We start from the raw sequence: 21,756 nt of genomic DNA, 5'->3' as shown, positions 1-21,756 counted from the left end.
GCTCTAACTGTTGTGTTATCGAAAATATCCTGAAACAAAATGCACGTAAATTAGTCGCAAAGGCGACTATACCGTTATTTCGGGTCCCATTTAGTTTTCGTAATAAGTTAGTTCACATAATCATCATCAGCATCATCAGCCTATCTACGTCTACTGCAGGGCAAAGCTTCTGTCCTGAAACGCAGCTTTTGCTAGCGGAAAGGGCGAAGACAGCCGGTCGTATCAACGGAGTCTTGGACTGAAGACCCCGACCACAGAAATGCTCTCTTCAACTGTAAATAAAGTTTATCTCTCTCTTCCTCTCCCACTAATCTACAATTTCCCCGGTCCTGTGCTAACTGCGACCAATATATCTCCGTAAACTTCTTGATCTAATCTGCCCACCTAACCTTCTGCCGCCCCCTACCACGCTTGTCTTCTCTGGGGATTCACTATGTTACCCATTATGACCAACGGTTACCCAATTGCATTCGCATTACATGCGTTGCCCACACCCATTTCTTCCTCTTAATTTCCACTAATATGTCGTTAACACGCGTTTGTTACCTGACCCACTCCACTCTCTTTTTGTCACTTAATGTTACACCCATCATCTTCCGTACCATTTCCCGCTGAGTCGTCCTGAAACAGTTAGTCCACAGGGAAGTTGTAAATGTTACAAAATTAGTCTTCTGTCAAAACATAACTATCAAGGCAGGGAATACGTTTACAGAAAACGGCTGTACCTGTTGTTTTAAACGAACTACCCGGAAACAAATTATATGGCAATTAGCCGCTTAGACGACTCTAACCTTACGCAGAAGAAAGAAGCCGAAGCTCCCCCAACTCCGCTGTTTCAGCAGATTTCACACTGATTAGAACTGGGTTGAATTTTTTTTATGTTAAACCCAGCTTTTCTAGGTTACGTATAACGCCAATAGATGGAAACTGCGCGATATACAAAAAAAAAAAAAGAGAATGGTAGTGGTAGATTCAGTGTAGGTAAGTGGAAGCAGGGCTATTTTAAGTAGAGGTTTATGTTCGGCCCCTACAATCTCGGGATGCACCTCATAGTGCTAATATATTTACCGCATTGCGTGACTGAACAGTTGTGATCTGCCACCTGTTTTGTTGGGTTCCTTGTACGATCGCATTTCCCGTTTTGACTCGGAAAACTTTAACCAAACTACCAAAAACTAACAAGTATTTATTAAGTTAAACATAGCCACGAAATCGAGAGAGCACAACAACATTTACAATAGCAAGCGTTAATAACATCCATCGTTTTGAAGGTTTGCACAATCCAACGCTGTTCGAAAATCAGCCCAATTCTTTTCCTTTGCGGCACAATGGTTTTTTATTCATTAGCAAAGGCGGGTCACCTTGTAGCCTACCGGCATTTGTTGCGCCAGTTTACTGCTTACATTAAAGGAGGAGGAGGAGGAATAAACTTTATTTGCACCTAAAATTAGTTATTTTCTGGACCCCTGGCTTATATTGAACATCAGTTTTTCATGTAAAACTTTTGTTGAATCAGCAGTGTACGTCCGTCCGTTCGTCCGTCCAACCGTTTGTGCGCCTGCATGCGTGTGCACGTACTTTCAAAGCGCATTTTCACCCATATGCATGCTTGCCAGCGCCTTTCTCTCTCCCTATATATGCTCCCGGCAGGGTGAGCAAGTGGGAGATGAGGTCTTTTAATTTGACTTATTGTGGTATCTAACAGGCCCAAGCTACACCTGGGATGTGAGGCGCGCCGTTGTGTAGAGCTCAGGATTAATTTTGACCACCTGGGGATCTTTAACGTGCGCCGAAATGTCGACACACGGGCGTCCTCGCTTTTCAGCTTCATCAGATAAAATCATGCGCCCCTTTGTTTAACAGCGACTATGGTTGTACGCGGAGCTTTCTCGTGATATATTCTTTGATTGGCCAATCCCACACTGCGAGTATGTGCTACTCTGGATGTACGCACCTCTTTTCTAGGATACATACAGTAACTCTCGTGTGTGCATTCCGTATATGCCCAACGTTTGTGCTTTTGGTGTAAGGCGCAAATCGGTAGAGTATGTGCTGCTCTGGAGTACGCACCTCTTTTCTAGGATACATACAGTAACTCTCGTGTGTGCATTCCATATATGCCTAACGTTTATGTTCTTGGTGTACGGCGCGAATTGGTACCTGCTATCTGGCATTCAGTGAGCATTTTTTTTTTGAGTGGGTGCCGCTTTGAGGCGTTAAACCCAAAGATATGACGTTAGGCCTAACGTTCCAAACCTAAAAACGGGAAGTTAAGCCTAACGTCCTCTAGCCTTACGACACGCTGAGCAACGCCATTATTCCCGTGACGGATTCCTGGGTTGCCGTCTGAGTTTCCGAAACCACTTCGACCGTGTCGAAATAGAGCAATCGGACAGACTCTGTCTTCATAACGCGAGAAACCCAGGTTCGATTCCGGCCACGAGAAGCGTTTTTTCCCCTTTCACTTCACCCACGGTCATTCATCATCATCGTCAGAGAAAGTTGGCTTTCCTGCAGGGCGTATTGGCTTACAACGGCATCACTGAGGACACTAAAGCTTCGCCTTAAAAAGCAGCCACCGCGGCTGGGATCGAACCTGCGGCGGTATTCTCGAGTTTTGTCCCTTTTGCGTCCCTTTCAAAAGTGTCCCTTTTGGCGAGCCCTGATTGGCTAAAAGCAAACAACCGGAAGTCACGTAACGCAAGCGCAACAAACCTACTGTCAACGCCCAGTGCTTAATCGGAAGTACGTCACGATGAAAGGGACTCAAAAGGGACGTTTTCAAAAGGGACAGTTACGAGAATACCGCCCCTGGCTAGGTTGTTGGGCTCAGTAGCACAACGACTTATATAGCCACTGAGGCTCGATCGGCGGGGGCTTTTAACTTGCTGCCGCCAAGCTCATGTGCTACGTCAGCGGTCTATGCCCAGCTACCAACCGGCCTTTCATCAGCATTGCACTTTCGAAACATACGTGTCGCGCGTAAGGCTACGTCAGACTTGCTGAGCGGGGTAGGGAGGGGCGTTGGAGCTCACGCAAACCACGGCTGGGTGCACCGATATATCCACATGTTGCACTCATTTTGCCGCTTTTTGACTGCGTGGTTGCGGCGCAGTGCGCGCTTCAGTTGAGGTACTGGCGCACACCGTCGCATGGTCACAAAGAATAAAATAAATGTTTGCCTGTCGGCACTCTATCAGGGCATAATAAATGCATGTTCATACGTGCGCACGCTGTTTAATCTCCCCAGGAGCGATGCCGCGTCAGAACGGAGTTAGCAGCGAAGGAAGCAACGGCGGTATTTTTTTATAGTTTGGGTAATAAATGCTTGATTCGGGACTTAGGATCGCACCTGCTACAAAGTCAAGAACACACACCCCTGTTACAAGGAACATCTAATGAAATTTAGAGCGAAAGGCATTAACTGTCAATGGCATTAGTTTGGCGCTACACGAGAATACTAAACGACATATACGCTAACGGTGTTTAATGGCTGAATAAGTTTAGGCATCAAATTTGCATTATAGCTGCCGAACCGACTGAGTAGCCTCGACCGCAGTGGCCAGTCACTAAACAAAAAAAAAATTAATAATAAGCTATAGAACTATGTGTTTAAAACCTACAAGTAAATCACTCGTTTTTCCTTCATGTTGTATTGTATATAAAAATGTAAACAGCACATGCCCATGCAAAGCACTGCCATGTTTGCTGCTACCGAGATTTGTTGCTTGTGATTTGAATGTCACGTTAAACAGAGCTAAACTTGTTCATGTCAAAAGTTTATTAAGTTTGTTTAAAAAAGAATAAAAGGTTTAAAAACATCATGGACACATTTACATTTCTGTGGTATTATTTTCCGAGTTTCACAATCGTCACTGCTCTCTCTCTCTTTTTTTTTGTGAGAGTTTGCCTTACGGCATAACAGTTACGTATACAAAATCACATTTGTTTCACGCAGAAAAGTCAGCAGCGACCGGTACTGAGGGCCCCATATCCACCGCTGTAGATCAGGGGGTCTCCCAGGATGGAGCCCTGTGCCCCGGAGGTAATGCAGGCGAGAGGTTTGAAGGGCAGGGCAGGTCCATAGAAGGTGGCTCGTGTCAGCGTCACTGCTCTCGCTATCATATGAAACTTTTCTTCGCCGTAAAGACCCTGACGGCCAAACCGTATGTCATTTGTAGCTGGTGTCTTCCTCTTTGAATGACATTATATTTGCTGTGTGACAGAGTAATAGTTGTATTAAGTCTATTACTTAACCTTTCGAGTTAACGTAAAAATCCCGAGTCATCTCCAGTAATGTTGAACCTCGTTATAACGAACACTTATACAGCCAATTATAGGCTATAGCGAACTAAATACGAACTTCGGTTGGTCACGCTCTATTTCAGTGCCACTTATTCTTTTATAACGAAACTGAAACCAGGAGCCGCGCGCGATATAGGATGTAGCGAAGAAATATTTGACCAGGAGGCTGAGAAGCTACTACTTGGGAAAACCCTCCGGCATCCGAAACTGCAGAAGAACAAAGGCCCTTTTGTACGTGGACACTGTGGAAAACTCCATCCTGCTCAGTGCTGTGAGTATCCAGCAGACGAAGACCACATCCTTCATCAAATAAATATAGACGCAGGCCTGTTTTGTCAAGTGAGCCTTGTTTTGTTGTAATTTCACGAACTCATGTTCCGGCTCATTCAGCCTGAAATGCAACAAGGAGAAAGGTAAGGGTTTTTTTTGTTTATAGTGGGTTGGAAGCCTAAAAAATGAATTTCTGTATCAAGTATTTTTGCGTGAGCCAGATTGTCGATTTGTAACAGCCGATTTTTGCCTCTAATGTTATAACGAATATCGGATATAGCGAACTAATTTGCTGTCACGATAACACTTTGTTATAACGATTTTCTAATATACATATTACCTACATTTATTATATTCAATAAGCAATCGCGTAGCTAATCTCAGTCAATATGCATAATGTATTTCTTGGGTTCTTCTCCCTCGTCCTAATGCTCGTGGTGTTGATGAGGCTCCCGCGCCTCCAAGGCGTAGAGCGTGCCGAGTACAGGTAGAAATATACAGCTTTACTGTAAAAGTCTCGTGTGTTTGAAGCAAGAAGCATTCTAGCGCGAGAACGAGTGTCCCGGTGTATTAGTACCATGACCACATGAAACGACGACGACAGGAGATGACGACAGCCCGAGCGTATAAGGTGCTTCGCCCCTAAAGAAAATTTACTGTCCTAGCTGTAGAACAATTAACCAGTAAAGCTGCGCTTACGCTTTGTGGTCACGATCCTCCTTTGCTCGTTTTAAAGTCTCTTCTCCCGCAGGAACCGCCAGCTCTGCTTCACTGCAGCGGCATGCATTGACGTCGTAGGTGATGACGTCACCTGAAAGAAATGTGACGTCATATTCGGAAGTAACCCCGCTTCCCGTCACTAAATCCGTGATGACGTCCCTGCGCGTCGTGATGTGGCGCATGCCGTTAAATATTTGCATCGGCACCTACGCGTCTAACGACACTTTTTCGGCACAGTGACCTTGATGCGTCCTTGCGGTGGCCTTAACATAGCGACCTTATCAGAGAAACTGTATGTAGTTGTTTTCATGACAGGCAAGGCTAAGCCGCTTATGGTTCCAAGGTGAGGAACATTGAGGTTGCGTCATCGTCCGTATCAGCGGACGTAACCGTCTTAGCGTCAAAGTTATTATTTGCTCCAGAGTTCGCTTTTCAGAAACTTTGGAAGGTCATTATAACGTTGGCTTTGCCGCAAAGCGTTTTTGATGACAGCGGATGGATGCAGTCCTGGCAATCGTTAGGAAAAAGCCCCGTACCGGCGTCGCGGTAAAACGTCACGTTTTAGTTGTGTGTAAAGGTAGCTTTCCCTCACAAGAACCAACGTCAAGGAGAAACAAGCTTGGCAGGACTTTTGGCTTATCGCTTTTATAATGACTCCAGCTTATTAGGCGGCAAAAGATTTGCCTGATCTTGTTGCCCAAGACGCCTACTGCGGCTTACTTCACTTTTTCTGCAGCACCTTCATAGGAAAACTAGTACACCTCCCCGGTTTTAAACGGCTTCCGCGGGTTAATTTTCTCAGAAAGTCCGTTAGCCGTGATCTGAAAAAAAAAAAAAAAAACAGTCAGTGAAGAAAATGGTCAGCCCCGGAAAAAAGGTGGGATGGTGTGTGCTGACGGAGGCCCTGAAAGCTACAAAAAAAAAAAAAGACTGTTTCTCGGTCTTTTTTCTTGGGAAAGGTCAGCGGGTGACGGTGCTAAATGGAATGCCTTACGCGCACCTTACATTCACGGAAAATTTCACATCAGCAGAAACGAGACGGGCGAAACATATCAAAAGAAACGAATTTGAAAGAAGTGGAGTAATGACACGGCGTTGCACGAAGCGCCTCGACTCACGCAAGCATTACCGCACTCCCGCAGTGACCGCTAATAGCCCAAGAAACCACCGGCACGTGGAATTCGCTTCAAGGTTGTGCCCAGAAACATTTCCGCCGGATCCATACAACTAAACAAAGCAACGTAAAAAAAGAGCTGATCCTAGGGGAAAAAAGCACGTCTTAAGTGTACCACACCAGTCCACTTGGCTGGCGTACGTGCGTTGCTCGATAAAAACCGGAGTAGTCGCGGCGATTACCTCACCGGTAGTTTGGGATGCCAGCTCACGTAGCGGGTTGTTTTTTTTCCGGCCATCAACGACGCAGACCCAACAATCACATGAACCGCGCCCTTACGCGCCGGTGTTTATCGTGGCTCTTGGTACTGGTGGCGCGTGCCTTTTTGTTCCCCGCCGCCGGCGTCGTGTCCGGACCCGAACCTTCGCCTCCTCCCCTTTCTCCCGACACAGTCCACCTTTCCGTAGTTCACCGGGGATAATTTATTTCTTTTTCCCTGCTCGGAGCAGACTCCCTCTGGGGCCAAGGGAGAGCCTGGAATTCGGATAGACGAAATGGGGAGAAAAAGGGAAGATAGAGAGAGAAGGCGCGAAAAAAAAAAGGACAGAAGAGGCCCGGGCAGACGAAGCAGACGCTCCTCGTGCGTCGCCATGGCAACCACTGTTGACGTCACGCCGGTAGGCGCACCGTGATTGGTTGCCGCTCCAGCGCGGCACGATCGCAACGAGAAGAAATGGGGAGCTCGATGCAGACGATACGGTCGCACTGCACGGGGCGGCTGGTGTCGTTGCGGAAAACGTGCGCTCGTTCCCGGACTTGAACTTCGTCTGCTTCTCGGAAACTGCAGATGCAAGAGGAAGCATCGACATCTTTGTAGAATGCTTGCGTACGGTTGAAAGGAAGCGGAGCTTCCCAAACGAGGACCTTCGGCACGAGCGATGGCTTTGAAGTTGCACCTGCAATCGGTCAGCGGCTTGAGGGGGCGAGGAGATCGTCTGGCCAAAGCAACCTTTCGCGGTGAGTTGACACCGCCACTTTTCCCTCGTTTTGTTGGGATCAATAACCCGAAATGACACGCTGGCCGTCTTGGGTCGCCTAAAATATTAAACGTCTGCAAACCTCGTGCGGTGACAGATTTGTACGACCGCTCGATGCACTGTTTACATAGTGCTGCATCGCGTCCACGATATAATTTTTTTCACCGCAATGAACTCAGCATTGCGAAAATAGGGGAAGCAACAGATTGCGAATACACTTGTTGAGTTGCAACAGCTCATGCGGATAATAAAAGCGACAATAGTTTTCGAAACGCAAACGCGATACCAGCGGCTTTTTCCAGGCAATATGGCAGTTCTTCTGCAGCACTCGCATTAGCGGAACCTGAAGATGGGAGCTTTGCTCGAATTTTAAAATTAACTTATCAGCTTGAAAAGGTGCATGCAAACAACGGTGTTTTGTTGCTTAATTCTGGCGAGTGGCGTCACCATATGCTTTTATACCTTGCTTTTGCTGGAAGATCTGCAGCGTCACGTTTGATGAAGTTCGGGTCCCGGAAAAAGTACGATGCGTCATTATCCTTCTTAATCTGCACGAACAATAGCTTTGCGAGTAAAAGCAACAAACGAACATCCATTTCTCTTCAACCGAGATTGAAGCAGTTGAGTTAAAAAAACAAACAGGAGGAGGAGTGTCTTATCCCAGGGAGTATGCTTCTAGAGCCAAACGTAAAGGGAAATGGCGGAGGTTTGTGTCTGTTGTCTTGTGTGTATGTATGTTAGGGTGTGTGTGTGTGGGCGTCTGTCTGTGCGTGCGTGTGCGGGAGATACGCCGTTCAAATAGATTTTACCTAAGACGAAGCAACAAGCAAACTTGCACGCCATGATGTAGTAGGGTGTTTGGGGGGAAGTTTGAATGAATATGAACCTATACACTTCGTATGCCAGCGCGTAAATGCATTTCCGTTGTTTTCCCCTTTCGTAATGTATTAATGACAAACCGAAAGGGAGACTCGGAGACTCATAAGCTCGTGATTTGGGGTTCGCACGAACACTACTGCAAACTATAAACAAGCACGCATTCATTGATCTATATGCCCCGTTTTGGTACATGGAATCTATTAGAAGACATACTTATTCCTAGGTCTTGTACAGCGACACATCAGCTGCAGTACAAAAGAAGTTCTGGTGGTTACAATACTAGCTCTATGTTCAAAATCCGCTCGTGAAAAGTAGAAGCAAGAATGGAATGCATGGAAGTTTAATTGATACTTATATGATGGCAGTCCTTCACCCACTGTCATGCTTACAGGTGGTCAAGATAAAATGCAGATTTTTAATGCATGCGTAGAAATTCTGCGATTGGTTTTTGTTGGAGACGTCTTTTGTAAGGCGTAAATACTATGTTCCTATAAGCTCTTTAGGCATACGCCACAATGAAACAAGACTAAACAAGAAAAGATTTAGCATTTCAGTGTAAATATTTGTTTTAGGTTTGCTTAAAACACCAAATGATGCTTTTAGGAAGGGTTTTTTTGGAAACCTTATTTTATTATTGACTTTATATCGCCTGTTGCAAACGATTTGTAAAAGTTTACGATATGTTTGACACTGCTTAAACTTTGTTTGTGTTCGCAAAAAAAGAAAAAAAAAACACCATCAAAAATTTTTTTAGGAAAGCTAATTTTTTTCGTAACATTCTCATGGTAGTAATTATTTTACAGCGCCTGTTAAATAACAGGCCTTTTCAGGTCTCTTATTTTACAGGCCTGTTAAATAACCGATACTCCCAAGACCTTAAAAGCTTGCGTTGAGCTACCTTAAAGTCATTTTAACTGTCTCACTAGAACATCTGGTCTCGAATGTATAAAAAATCAAATTAGAGTATTATAAGCCGTGCCGAGAGCAGCCGTTTTTCTGAAAAGAAATGAGCCCGCTATTACTCCAGAATCGCTCCTGTTTCCAGTAATTGAATTCAGCTCTAGTAACGAAATCATTCGTTGAGGCGATAACGTGGATAAAAAAACGCATATAAATGGTGAGCTCAAGGGAGTACGTAAACTAAAGGAACAATGGTAAAAAAAAGCACCCCTGCTGCGCATACGAAAACGATCCCAAGCGGTACCTTCAACTCATTACGAATTCCCGGTGATACGCGGCAATGCTGACATAGAGTTTGCACCTGCCCACGCTTGCAAAACAAGCTTGGTACCCCAGGGCTTTCTGTACGGAGGGAAAGCTCTGTAATGATTGGATTGGATTGGATTAGCGAGGCGGACGCTCCAAACTGCGCGAGCGCGGGTTTCAATAGCTGCGAAGCGCGCCTTTCGGAAGCGGTATTCAGTGGCTAGTCATTCGCGGAAACGATTTGCCGGGCACCTTCGGCCCGCACACAACTTCGCGACTCGAACGAGACATTTGTGTTTACCGACTCCTGTAGTCCGTCGGCTAGTGTCGTCGTTCGGCCCTGCATAAAGAAATGTTCGAGTAAGATGCCCGAACCCTTTTAACAGTGGAGGTGCTGTTTCTGTCCGTAAGTTCGACGTTGCAGGACAAAAATACCAAGAAACTGCCGAGCGCTCCTGAGAACGTGCCTTGCGGCGACCGCTGAGAGTCCCCGCCACGCGCAGTGGCTCTAGCAAAAAAAAAAAAAAAAAAGAAAGAATACAGAGAAAAACTCCAACGCTGTCGTCAAGTGCTACCATGCATGTAAAAAAAAAAAAACACAAGAAACTCCAGAGCTAATGCTGAACGTGAAAGGACACCCTGTTTGGGAGAGGTCACCACGGCAGCCGCGTTATCTAGAAGCCATTATCGATAATTGGAGACATGGCTACGAGTGTGCCAATCCTTCCCGAGACGACTTGCAGGTCCCACCACCGCTGCCTCGAGTCGATGACGAAGCGCTGGTGGAAGTGTACACTGCTGGGGATGACTTCGCATCCACCACTCGTCGGGATATATAAGACGACAACCGCTTCGATGCATATGACGGCGATTACTGGCACCGAAACTATATATGCGAATCAACAATGATACTGAAACTTTACTGTGTGTCCAGCAATGCTCACCTACAACAGCTCCGCAATTCAAGCGTTGAGTGTGAATGCAAGATTTCCTGAATTTCTTAATCTGGGTGAAAACAGTTGGAAAAAAGTGCAGTAGGAGAAGGAGAATAGGAGCAGAGAGAGAGAGAGAGAGAGAGAGAGAGAGAGAGAGAGAGAGAGAGAGAGAGAGAGAGAGAGAGAGAGAGCTTTATTGAACACTGAAGAGGTTAGCCCCTCAAACGGCGGGGCTAAAAAAAAATGTGGAAGAAGTACGAAGCAACAATGAATAATAGGGAGAAGAAAATAAAGGCAGTTCGGAACGTAGACAAAATTAACAGCACCACAGGAGGAAAAAAAAAATCTGAGGATCCCAAGGTTAAAGAACCTCGATTAATCCCGAGCCAGACAAAGAGCCTTTGCCCCTTTCGCCGCGTCAGCGTGATTTTGCCACGGAAAGAGAGAGAGAGAGAGAGAGAGAATCCACTTTATTGAAACTCTGGTTTTAGGGTGGGGGAGTGGCGGTGGCCCATAGGGCCGCCGCGACGTCGAGGGCACGACCGGTGACCAGTTCTTGGAGGTCGCGCTCCGAGCACCCCAGAGCCTGTTCCCAGAGGGTGGGGGAGGGTAGAGGTGGGAAAGGATCGCGCGGACATTCGCAGAGCGAGTGATAGAGCGTGTCCGGTGCGTCACACAAGGGGCAGTTGGGAGAGGAAAAGAGGTGAGGGTGCGTATGCATTAATAGAGTGCGGTGAGGAAACGAGTGAGTCTGAAGAAGGCGCCACATGTGGGCAGCCTCGGCGGTGAGGGAGGGGTGGGGAGGGGGAAGTTGTCTGCGAAGGAGGCGGTAATGTTGGGTGATGTCCCGGTATGTGAGCAGTACCGAATGGGACATCTCGGGAACGCCGGGTGTAGGTGTAAAAGAAGCGCCTGCCCGGTGTGTCAAAGCTCGGGCTTGGTGGTGGGCAGCCTCATTACCACCTATGCCGGTGTGGGCCGGGGTCCACAGCAGCGTCACGGGTTCGGAAGGGGGTCGAGTGCGAAGAATTTGGAGGGCCAGTGATGAAATGGTGCCCTTGAGGTAATTTCGGATGGCGGGTTGCGAATCTGATAATATAATGAGAGGGGTGGGTGTTTGGGTAAGAGCGAGGGCTATTGCCGCCTCCTCCGCGGTAACTGAGGTCGGAAGTGATTCAGCTCTAAAGAGTTTCCGCGTAACTGTCGCGCAAGAGTTCTGTTCGCTGTTTCGCGATGAGTTGTATGGTGCGGGCAGTAACACAAGACATGCCGTATGCCTTCTCTCACAGAGCACAAGCAGTTATCTTAGCAGTGTCTAGCGATGCAGGCTTCACTCTGTTTGAAGAGGGATCGATTTTATCCTCACTATCCTATTTGGTGATGGTGATTACAATGAGATTATTATTAGGCTATTTAATGCGACTCTGCTGATATTTCCAGTACAATTAAAGATAGTTCTCACACTCTCTCCATTTTTTTAGTTGAATCATTCTTGTTGCGCTTTATTTTCAGCCGAACCCAGCTAATGCCACTCGAGCCGACAGGGCCAAACAACACCTTTTGTATGTTGTGTTTTTGTTTTTTTTTGCCACCCCTTGCGTCAGAACGAGGCAGATTTTGTTCTCTAAATTTAGTTTTGCCGTATATTACATCGCACCTTCTAGACTGGCTTTAATTCGTTGTGGTAAAAACCAACATTTTTAATTAGAAGTACGCTGTAATTTGTATTCGTGAGTTTGTGTCTTGCCTTAAATTTCCCAATGGTTGTCTGCGAGCTAAAAAGTGCAGTTAAAACGGGCTTCCTTAGCTTCCATGTCGATGTCATACGAAACTCGGAGGGCATTTACTCAGTTAACTTGAGGATTCATTTTGAAACATTTTAGTCATTTGGATTGCTTGAAGAAAATGGCCAAGAGGGTAATACGGGAGAGAGAGAGAGAGAGAGAGAGAGAGAGAGAGAGAGAGAGAGAGAGAGAGAGAGAGAGAGAGAGAGAGAGAGAGAGAATGGGGAGGGGGAGCGAGGAATGTTATTGAAATGAAACACACACACACACACACACACACACACACACACACACACCACACACACAAAGGTCAGCCTGATGGTAGTAGATCTTGCAAGCTTTCTGAAGGGGCAGAAAGAGCGTGGATAGAGGATGAGAGGGATGAAGATGGCGGAGAAATGGATAAATTGCTATGTAGAAAAGATGCCTATACTTATACAGTGCACGTGTTAAATTTGAGCTAGGTGGGCCTCAAATACAATATCGCTGCGAGGCCGCTGCTGCGCAGAGATGTCAGCACTGCCTTGAAAGGGACAGACGAACAGTACGCCGAGACGCTGAAGCTAAAGTGGCAACTCAAGTATTTAAGTACGAAAATTTAGTCGATAAATAAAAAAAAGGAAGAAGGCACAAGTCTCTATTGTCTCTAACCAAAAACTAGCCGCAGAAAATGTCTGAAATTTTAATTTTAGGTTTCCTAGTTTCCAGTTTTTAGGCACGAAAGCGCCCAGCTTTGACTTCCTCCATCAGATGATATGTATCAATTTCAGTTTGAAATTGGTCACTGTTTCCGTTTATTTAAGGGATGAAGTTGCTGCAAGACAACTTGAGTGGCTTCCGCTAGGTGTAGTATCGCGCTCTTGAGCTCCGACCTCATCGCCAGCTTGAAAGGTCGGAGGTGAAGTACAATGAAGGAAATGCGAGGCTTTCGAATGGCTTCTCTTGCTTCCCGTAGACGTCGGGTAGCAAATCAAATGATGCCGTCGTCGAGATCTCTCTCGCTGATCCCGCCGGATTTTGAGGAGACTTTTTACCCGGAGAAGGCTCTTACTGATGCCATGATTTTTCTTTTTTTTACGGCTACTATCGGGTCAATCAGCCATTTGTTTATTTATTTTTGTTGTTGTTTGCGAGAAGTTTAGAGGGTAGAAAATAGCTTTTGGGAAGTGTTGCCTCTGAGTCCGACGTTTACTTGTCTCAGTAAGAGGGGTGGTGGCTCACCAATGCAGAATTGAACCAAAAAATATTTGATATTACGGGATTCTGATAGCCGTCGGAGAAACTAAGTTATGCACGGAACGCTTATCGTATATTGTAGCGATATCTGAATGGCATCCTATTCGAATATATATGCACGCGTTTCTCAGTTCTCAGTTTTCTACTCTCGACCCTCTATTTTCTTGTTTTTTTTTCGACTTGCTATTCGTGTTTAAAATACTGCTCCTATGATGTCCTTCAACGTCCGAAATTGTGGTGTGCGTAGCATACGTGGAGTTTTCTCACACCTGCATACAACACACGCGATGTTTTGTGCAGTTTTTGTTCGTGTAGCACGAATCTGGGTTCTATTACGTCGACGTCTATTTCACTTACACTTCTCCTAAACGCTTTTTTTGTTCTTACATTTCTCCCATGTACAGCGCGTTAGCGCAAGACACATGACCATCAAGCGAGAAAAAGCATGCAGTTGAAACTCGATTTTACGAAAATACAATTTTATGAATCTCCTGCTCTATCAATCAAACTAGAATTCAACCTGCAGTTGCTGTCAGTCTTTATGTTTCCTGCGCTTTACGAAGTTCCCGATTTAACGATGTAATCTGTGGGTTCTCCGTGACTTTCATAGATCGAGTTTGGACTGCCGCTATTGTCAGTAGCGCATCACAAAAACTATGGGGGGAAACCACAGCGCAAGCTTGACGAACGGTTAGGCGGCCATTTTCGGAGGAGAAGATTCCTTGTCACTGGCCTTCTCTGTCATCCGCTCAGAAGGCGACTAAGGAACTCTTTCGCTTTCTACGGGTGACGAACTTAAACACCAGACTGTAGACTGAAAGCCTCCAGTGGCAATCACTGAACTGAACGTTTAGTGCTTCAGCGCTGGGCATACCTGTCTGCTCCAACGTTTCTTAATTCTTCCTTTTCCCTTTTTTACCTATTTTCCCTTTACCTCGTGCAGGATAGCAAACTAGGCTCTATCCAGGTTAACTTTCCTGCCTTCCTTCTGCATCCTTCCAAGGATGAAATTTCTGACGAGGTGTAGCAAAGAACCTGTTCAGCTCGCAAAACAAAACAAAAACAATACATGCAGGCAAACGGAGGCGTTCAAATAGAAGCAAGTTACGCACACACGCAAATGCACACACTCGCACGCACGCATGCGCACACAAGCATTTGAGCAATCACCGCATCGCGAGCCATCCCGCGGGGGTGTGGTAAAAGCGCCGGTTTTACGGCCTCATGAATAGTGGAAGGAGCGATATTTCAACATATTCAAGAAAGCTCCCTCAGTCTCCACCGTGAGCGTCTAGCGCTCTCTCTCAGTCTCTTTCTCTTTTACAGGCGAGACTGCCCCGAGCGCCGAGAGAGCAGTATTCAACAGCCTTAGCGGTACATAATATGAAGTTCCAGGCGTCTGCATGGCGTGCCAAAAAACGTTTTTGTTTGGAAATAAGCTTCCGGTTTAGCGAGCGCGCCAGTAAATTTCGAGAAGAGCGTTCCGTGTCGGGTGTAGCCCACGGGTTAGCAGTTTGTTTTTTAAGCCGGCCCGACCGTGCACTCTGAAACTCCGGATGTTAGAACGTTACACTCTTGCAAACCTGGATAACGCGATACGTTAGTTTTCCTTTGCGATGAGGACAAAAGCATGCAATTTCTTGTTTGGTTACCTTTAAAGTGCAGAACACTTTACAGGCCCGGTTGTGGTAGTAGCTCGTCCGCGGTCACGGCATCTAGCCACTGCAGTTACGCCACGTCACGCACCCGAACAGGGGCTTCGACAAGAAACCAAGGATTAAGAAAAGTATGCGAGCTGTCCCAGGAGATTGCCCGCAAACACTGCGAAAGCGGGAAATTTGAATTGCATTGAACAAACCTCTGTTCAATTCATCAAGAGAGATGTGAGTCCTGGAGAAGAAGAGCGTGAGGTGTGGCAACAATGAGCGGAGAACGGCGTCCCAGCCCCTGTGGCGAATCACTGCTCTGCACTTCCGACAGCTTGCACATAGAGTGTAGCGGCTTTAATCTTCCTCTGGGGGATATAAGCGCCACAAGCTCGCTTTTATTCAGTAAAACGAGTGTAGTAGTTTGTTGGCAAACTGATCGGTGCTCATGTTTTAGGACTATGTTTCGCGCATTCAGATTATTCCTTGTCTTGTGGGCGCCTGCTGTAGTTTCGTGCATGGCGGTATATCGTCCTATGTCAGCCAAAGGTGCGTGACATTGTAAAATAATTATGTCGGGGCTTCAAGCCTGCCGCAGCGTAACATTCTAAGGACTGGGCAGATACCTCCGAGGTGTGTACGACAGCGCCTTTAATTATAAAACGGCTACCCTACTAAACCAGTTTCGCCAGTCATCAGGTTAAAAATAAATAAATAAATAAATAAATAAATAAATAAATAAATAAAAAAATAAATAAATAAATAAATAAATAAATAAATAAATAAATAAATAAATAAATAAATAACACAACCAAACAGGCAAACAAGCGCTTGTTTCCTCTATACCATATTTTGTGCGGTTCCGTTCTGGCAAACACACGCGTTTGAGTATCAAAACTTTACGCATAGTGCTTAGCGTCGTATCAAATCCAAGTGAGAAACAGGCAAATGTTTGAAAAAGTCAGCATAACGAAGGAACTTCGGTAGAGTTTCTAGAGCTGTAAAACAACAAAAAGATCTTGTGCGCCCTCGAAAAAGATATTTTGGGAGAAATGTTTTACAAGGTGGAACGACTCGCGTCTGTCGTCTCGGTGTCAGCAGCGAAAAAAAAAAAAAGGCAGCGGTGATGACAAAAAAGGCAAAAAAAAAAAAAAAGGGGGACATAAACAACAGACAAAGTCAGAACAGAACACGTAGAAGTTTGTTCGGATGGCTGATACCGAAGCTTTCGTCGCACCGTCACTGCGTGCTTGCAGCTAGCGACCTCGCTGCACTGGTATTCCCGCGCGGATTTGAGCACCTACGAGCGACAGAGGAGCTTTCAAAACCTGAACGAAAGCCTGTTCTTTATGTCGACTCAGGCCCTAGTTGTCGGCGCGGGTGATTCCACCCTCTCTGGGATTTCCCGGGTTTTGAACATTTTGTTGAAAGCCCAGGAAGATTGGGGGATTCAGTTGAAGATTTTGTCAATATTCGCGCAGACGCATCGTTGCGCACAGCTTCAAAAACTTAGAATTGGCAGGGCGACGTATTTTACCTTCTGCTTTTAGAAGCGTTTGCCGCGCCATTCGAGTTGCTTTTTATTTGGTTATTCCCTGTGAAAGGCAGCAATTTCTGACAGATTACCCTGCGTATACTGGAGCGAGTCCTGAAGGGAGTTCATTGAACTATCAGTTGAATCGAATGGTAACACACATATATTCGTTTGTCTCACAATTCAATGGAAGTCTAAAGCCAGGGTTTACCACTGAAAAAGAGAAGACAGCATGTGTTACTGGCAGCTGTTGCACTAACTTCACCCCTGTCATGGCGCTCTTTGACTTTGACGTCCGTGCGCCACAAAAACATTGAATCATAATAATAATCACCATCATCATCATCACAACCATCATCATTATCGTTGTCGTCATCGTCATCACGCCGCCCTAACTACCGAAACGACGTCGGGCTGGTTTTCAACAAGGTTTCATGCGATCTCAGACTTCAGAATATGAAGTTTAGCCATTTTATGCTCATTAAGAGCATTTTGTTTGTGTACACACTGCCTATAAAGGTTAAACGTGCTCGCCGAAGGTTAAATTCCTCCCTGTCTAACCGTGTCTATCTGCGAATGTGTTGTCACACTTGATTGCACCGAATCGGTGAGGAGGCAGGCGCAATGAAAACGAAACTTTACAGGGAACTTTTCTCTTAAAAAACGCGTGTAAATTAGCCGAGATAATTTCTAGCATAGCCTACACGTCATAAATTTCGACATGATGAAGTAGTTAGACGATATATAAGGCGCTATTCAGGGCCCGTATAGGGCGAGAAAGAAAAGGTCGATAGAAAAAAAAAACAATACGTTATGGAATGTTGTTTTTAAGTTGATTAATTACTGCTAGTGTATACACCAGTGGTCGTCTATAGTATGGCGCTTGAAATTATGTTAGAAATGCAACCGTGTATGACGATCGAGTTTTTTATTACCAAAAAAGGGGGAGGGGGCAAGTTAAGACGTATAATATGTTTCGAAAAGCAATTTCGGTCAGTTTCAATGATGTAGAAATCTCACCAAAAATGCCTTTTACAAGGCGCAAGGTACTTTAAATGTTTAATGGCTGCTACAACTGAACTGTTCGGAAGCTGCTCGTTCGTGTAGCTTTCTAAAATATTTACCTGTTTCTCGTCAGTCTCCACGATTTGTACCAAGGGTAGAGAGCTCGAGTTTAGGAAGTGATTGTGGGCTTGTAATGCAGAAGCGAGTAGAAACGGGCAATACCTCTGAACAATAAAGGCTATGGCACTTCCCTACTCCTTTAGTCAGCACGTAGCAAGTTGATGTCTTTAAGACGAGCGCAGACAATCTGGAACGCACCTTGGTTTGATTATTTTATCGCGCAACTTGAGTTCACTTTGGGGCGTAATTGCTGCCTGTCCGACCACTCTTTGGTGGTTACGGGGGCATGCCAAGTGCTTTTCACCCCCTCCCCACCTCCCACAGCCGCAAGCACGTGGAAATAAAATGACATCATCACTATCGTTATCAACATAAATATTAAGCCTGCTTGTTCCAGAAAGCCCAATATTATCACCCAAAACATCTGGATAGCCACAGAGTCTCTCTACGCCCGTGACGACTATGGGCGTCGTTGTGCGTGGCTCCACTCGCTTATAGCTCGCCGTTCTAGAGGGTCGCGTGCACATTTTCCAGCTCTTAGGGCAGTGGCGACGATGCAAAGGCGCTCCGCTAAAAGCACCTAATGTGGACGCGGACTACTGGCTAACGCGTAGAACGTGACCTACCTACGCGCTTTCCCGCTCTCCCTAAATGGAGAAGGCACGGGGGCCGGGGCTTCGCGTAATAGCTGAGTAGCGGCAAATCGCGATGACGTGTCTAAAAGTACGCTGATCTTGCGCCATTTCTGCAATGCATGCCCAGATAAAAAAAAGAAAGAATGTAGCAGAAGCTCGTTTATTACGCCACCGTTCCCTCTTTGCAAGTCATTTGGCTACAGTGGTGTGGTTTTGCTTCCCTGGTTGACTTAATTTTTGGCTAAAAAATAAAAAAAAAAAGCAAAAGTAGACGCTATCATTGGAAGTCGCCAGGTCGTTTCAAGTGTGATAGCGCTTTGCAGCCAGCGGTTTGCAAAAGGGCATTGCAATATGCGGAGATTTTACGTAAGAACCAGTGAAAGAATGCTCATATTCAAGGAAGGGGACCGTGGTCTTTCATAAAGGGGGTGTAATGGAAGACTACGGGTTAGTTTAGACCAACTTGGAGCTTTTAACTTGCTCGTAAATCCTGCACACTGGCGCTCTTGTGTTCTGCCTTCTCCAGAGGACGGTTGCCCGGACAGGGGTGATAAATACGGGACCCCCGAACATTGCACAGGCGTTGCAATCAATAGCACAGCGCCTGACTTTAGCGTTAACTCATGGTCAGGAAACAAAACAGAGGAAGCAGCGGCGCAGTTCCCGTTATATCTAGAGGACACGCTCTTAAGCGTCCATTCGTGAGTTTGGCGTGGGCGTGACCAATGGAGTAACCTATTTGCACACGGGAAGATGAAGGAGAGTGAACGCGGGGTGCAGCGAGGAGTAAATGACGTTGATAGCGAAGAGAGCGCGAGAATCAAAGTGGAACGAAGTACAGTGGAAACACGGAGAGAGAAGCGGGGAGGAGAGTATGGTGAAAGAGTGAGGAAGGAAGCGGGGGAGAAGCGTACAGTTGTTACACCCTCCTCCCTGCTCGTTCTATCCCGGAGCCGATCGCCTTATCAAGGCGTTAGCTATGGTTACGGGGATAGCGCATGCTGCCGACCTAGTAAGCTCGGAAAGGATCGCTGTGATGGTCATGGGCTGTATGAAAGCGGCCAAGCTGGCTTTCAAAGAATTGTCAATGGTATGGTGTTGGAGTACCACCGTTCAAGAGCGTAGTTGATAAAACGTTCCGATTTTGGTTGAGGTTTCTCTTCGTTCTGGGTTGATTTGAAGTCATATACAATCAAAGTAAAAGGCAACATCATCGCAATAAAAAGTATATTGACAACTGAGCCCAATGTTCGCATGAAGATGTGTAGTTGTGTAGTCGTCAGCCAATTTACCCCCGAAAAATGCATTCTGAAAAGGTGTTAAAAACAGACGCGCGTAGGAACGCACGCACGTACCTATACAGAGAGAGAGAGAGAGAGAGAGAGAGAGAGAGAGAGAGAGAGAGAGAGAGAGAGAGAGAGAGAGAAAACTACGCCACTCTGCCAACAGAGTGGCGTCTATACACAAATGTCTTGGCGTGTGTAAACAACATCCTTTTAGCCCTAACTCTTGAAAAGCCCTACTTCTGCCACAAAGTACTTTTGACACGGTATGCGTCATACGCCTCACAAAAACAATCACGAAAATAATCACGTTACAAAAAATAATCACGAAATAAACTTCTTTACCACTACTTGCCCGAAAGCTCAGACCAGTGAATCTCTTCCCGAAACTTCGCAACACATTACAACAAGCCGGGCCCACATTTATTTTCGTATCACTGCACCGCAGAGGATCCTGTTGTAGAGATGCAACGTATAAATAAAAAAAAAAGAAGCGGATCTCGAGGGGAACGAGGTAGCTACCCCCGATGCTCGGGGAATCGCGCCTGCGAAAAAGGCCGCGGGCACATCTGGCTTGGCTCGTGGCGTTTCTGCGTCCCTGGGGCAGATGCCTATATTGAATTAACATCGACCAGTTGCGGGCTCTCCGTTCTCGGAAAAAAGCCTCGCGGCTGCCGGCGCAGGGGCGACATTGCGCCCGTCGCTGTCACGGCCAGCAACTGCAGCGCGTTCAAATCCTGGCGCGTGCCGAAAAAAAATCTCAAAGCGCCACTACCACAAACTGGGCCTGCGGCGTTCACCTGGGGGGAAAGTTGGTCATGGTTATAGGGCGAAAACCTTAAACGGCCCATTGAGCGAGAAAGTGGCGTCTGGCACCCGCAACAGAAAAACAGTGCTTCCCTAGGCGTTGAGTTGCACAAGGTGTTCTATTCACGTGGCGTTGACGCTGCAAACTCGAACATAAAGAACTCGGGCCGTTTACACTGACCGTGAAACTTGGGGTGGTGAGAAGCATGCTGTGCGTAAGTGTATTCTTGGCGCCTTGGCGTTTCTGCCAACGGAAATGAAATCGCTAGTGGTAGAGGTATACAACTTTGCTGTAAAGGCCTCGCGTCTTTGAAGCGCGAAGCGTTCTAGTGCGAGGAGTAAACGAGTGTTCCGGTGCATTTTAGTATGCGTTACGTTCTAGAGCGAGGCGTAAACGAGTGTTTTTGGTGTTTCAGTACCATGAATACATGAGACGATGGTTACGACATTAGACGCCGACATCCCGACCCTTCAGGGGCTTCACCCTTAAAAGCTGGCATTCGGGGCCGACTTCCGTAATAAGAAACAGAAAAAGCTTTGCCATCCCTTCTTAAAAGAAGGTGGGAGAAGTGCGAGAGCTTTTTCACATCAAAACAGCGTCAAAAGTGTGTCAAAACATTCGGTGAGAGTCCGTTCAATCGATCATCAAACCTTCGACGACCCAAATCCAGAACGAAGAACAAACTCATGCCACTATTTTTTCGCGTACTAAGTAAACGAAATCTACAAAACAACATTGACAACCTCAGAACTTGCTGCCTTGCGCTCCGCTTTGCAGTACATTATTGGGCGAGAACCTTCTGTGTGGGTTATTTTCACAGATTCACGGGCGGCGCTTCGACAACTGACATCATTTCCGCGCGAACAACTGGCCCACGAAATACTCACCCTGCATACACAGGCTGCCAGCTTTCTTCACGTGGTATTGTTACGGTGGCTACCTGGACATTGTGGGGTGAATGCGAATGTGGTGGCCGACGAAACCGCTTGCGCGGCCCACACCCAATCTCAGGTCATCATCCCGATTCCTTTCTCTCCACGTGACGCCGCGACACTCACGTACTCCGTGGCGCGGCAGTTACAATTATCAATATGGACGGATGGATCAAACAATTATCAGCCGTTGTACAGAATTGATCCCACCTGCACTTTCCGAATGCCGTGTGGCCTGGGAAAGCGCGACGAAGCAGTTGTTCACCGCATTCGCCTTAACGTTGCTTCTACCGGCCACTACGTGAAC

The 21,756-nt window shown here is 46.4% G+C and overlaps 1 protein-coding gene across 2 annotated transcripts in view; it reads left to right on the top strand.

Moving 5' to 3' along the window:
- Positions 1–7,174: 7,174 nt before the first annotated feature.
- Positions 7,175–21,756, top strand: part of Mfr (ferlin family C2 domain-containing myoferlin misfire) — a 258,706-nt gene continuing 244,124 nt past the window's right edge. For both annotated transcript variants that reach the window (XM_077690753.1, XM_077690752.1), the window contains exon 1: positions 7,175–7,426. In XM_077690753.1, coding sequence (XP_077546879.1) covers positions 7,348–7,426 — 79 coding nt within the window. In that variant the 5' untranslated portion in view covers positions 7,175–7,347. The remainder of the gene's footprint in view (positions 7,427–21,756) is intronic.

The sequence above is a fragment of the Haemaphysalis longicornis genome, unplaced genomic scaffold, assembly GCF_048455015.1.
Source record: "Haemaphysalis longicornis isolate Haplotype H1 unplaced genomic scaffold, Haemaphysalis longicornis Haplotype H1 scaffold_10, whole genome shotgun sequence".
NCBI classification, from domain to species: Eukaryota; Metazoa; Arthropoda; class Arachnida; order Ixodida; family Ixodidae; genus Haemaphysalis; species Haemaphysalis longicornis.
The sequence above is the reverse complement of the archived record's forward strand: the minus strand, read 5'-3'. Positions and strand labels throughout refer to the sequence as shown.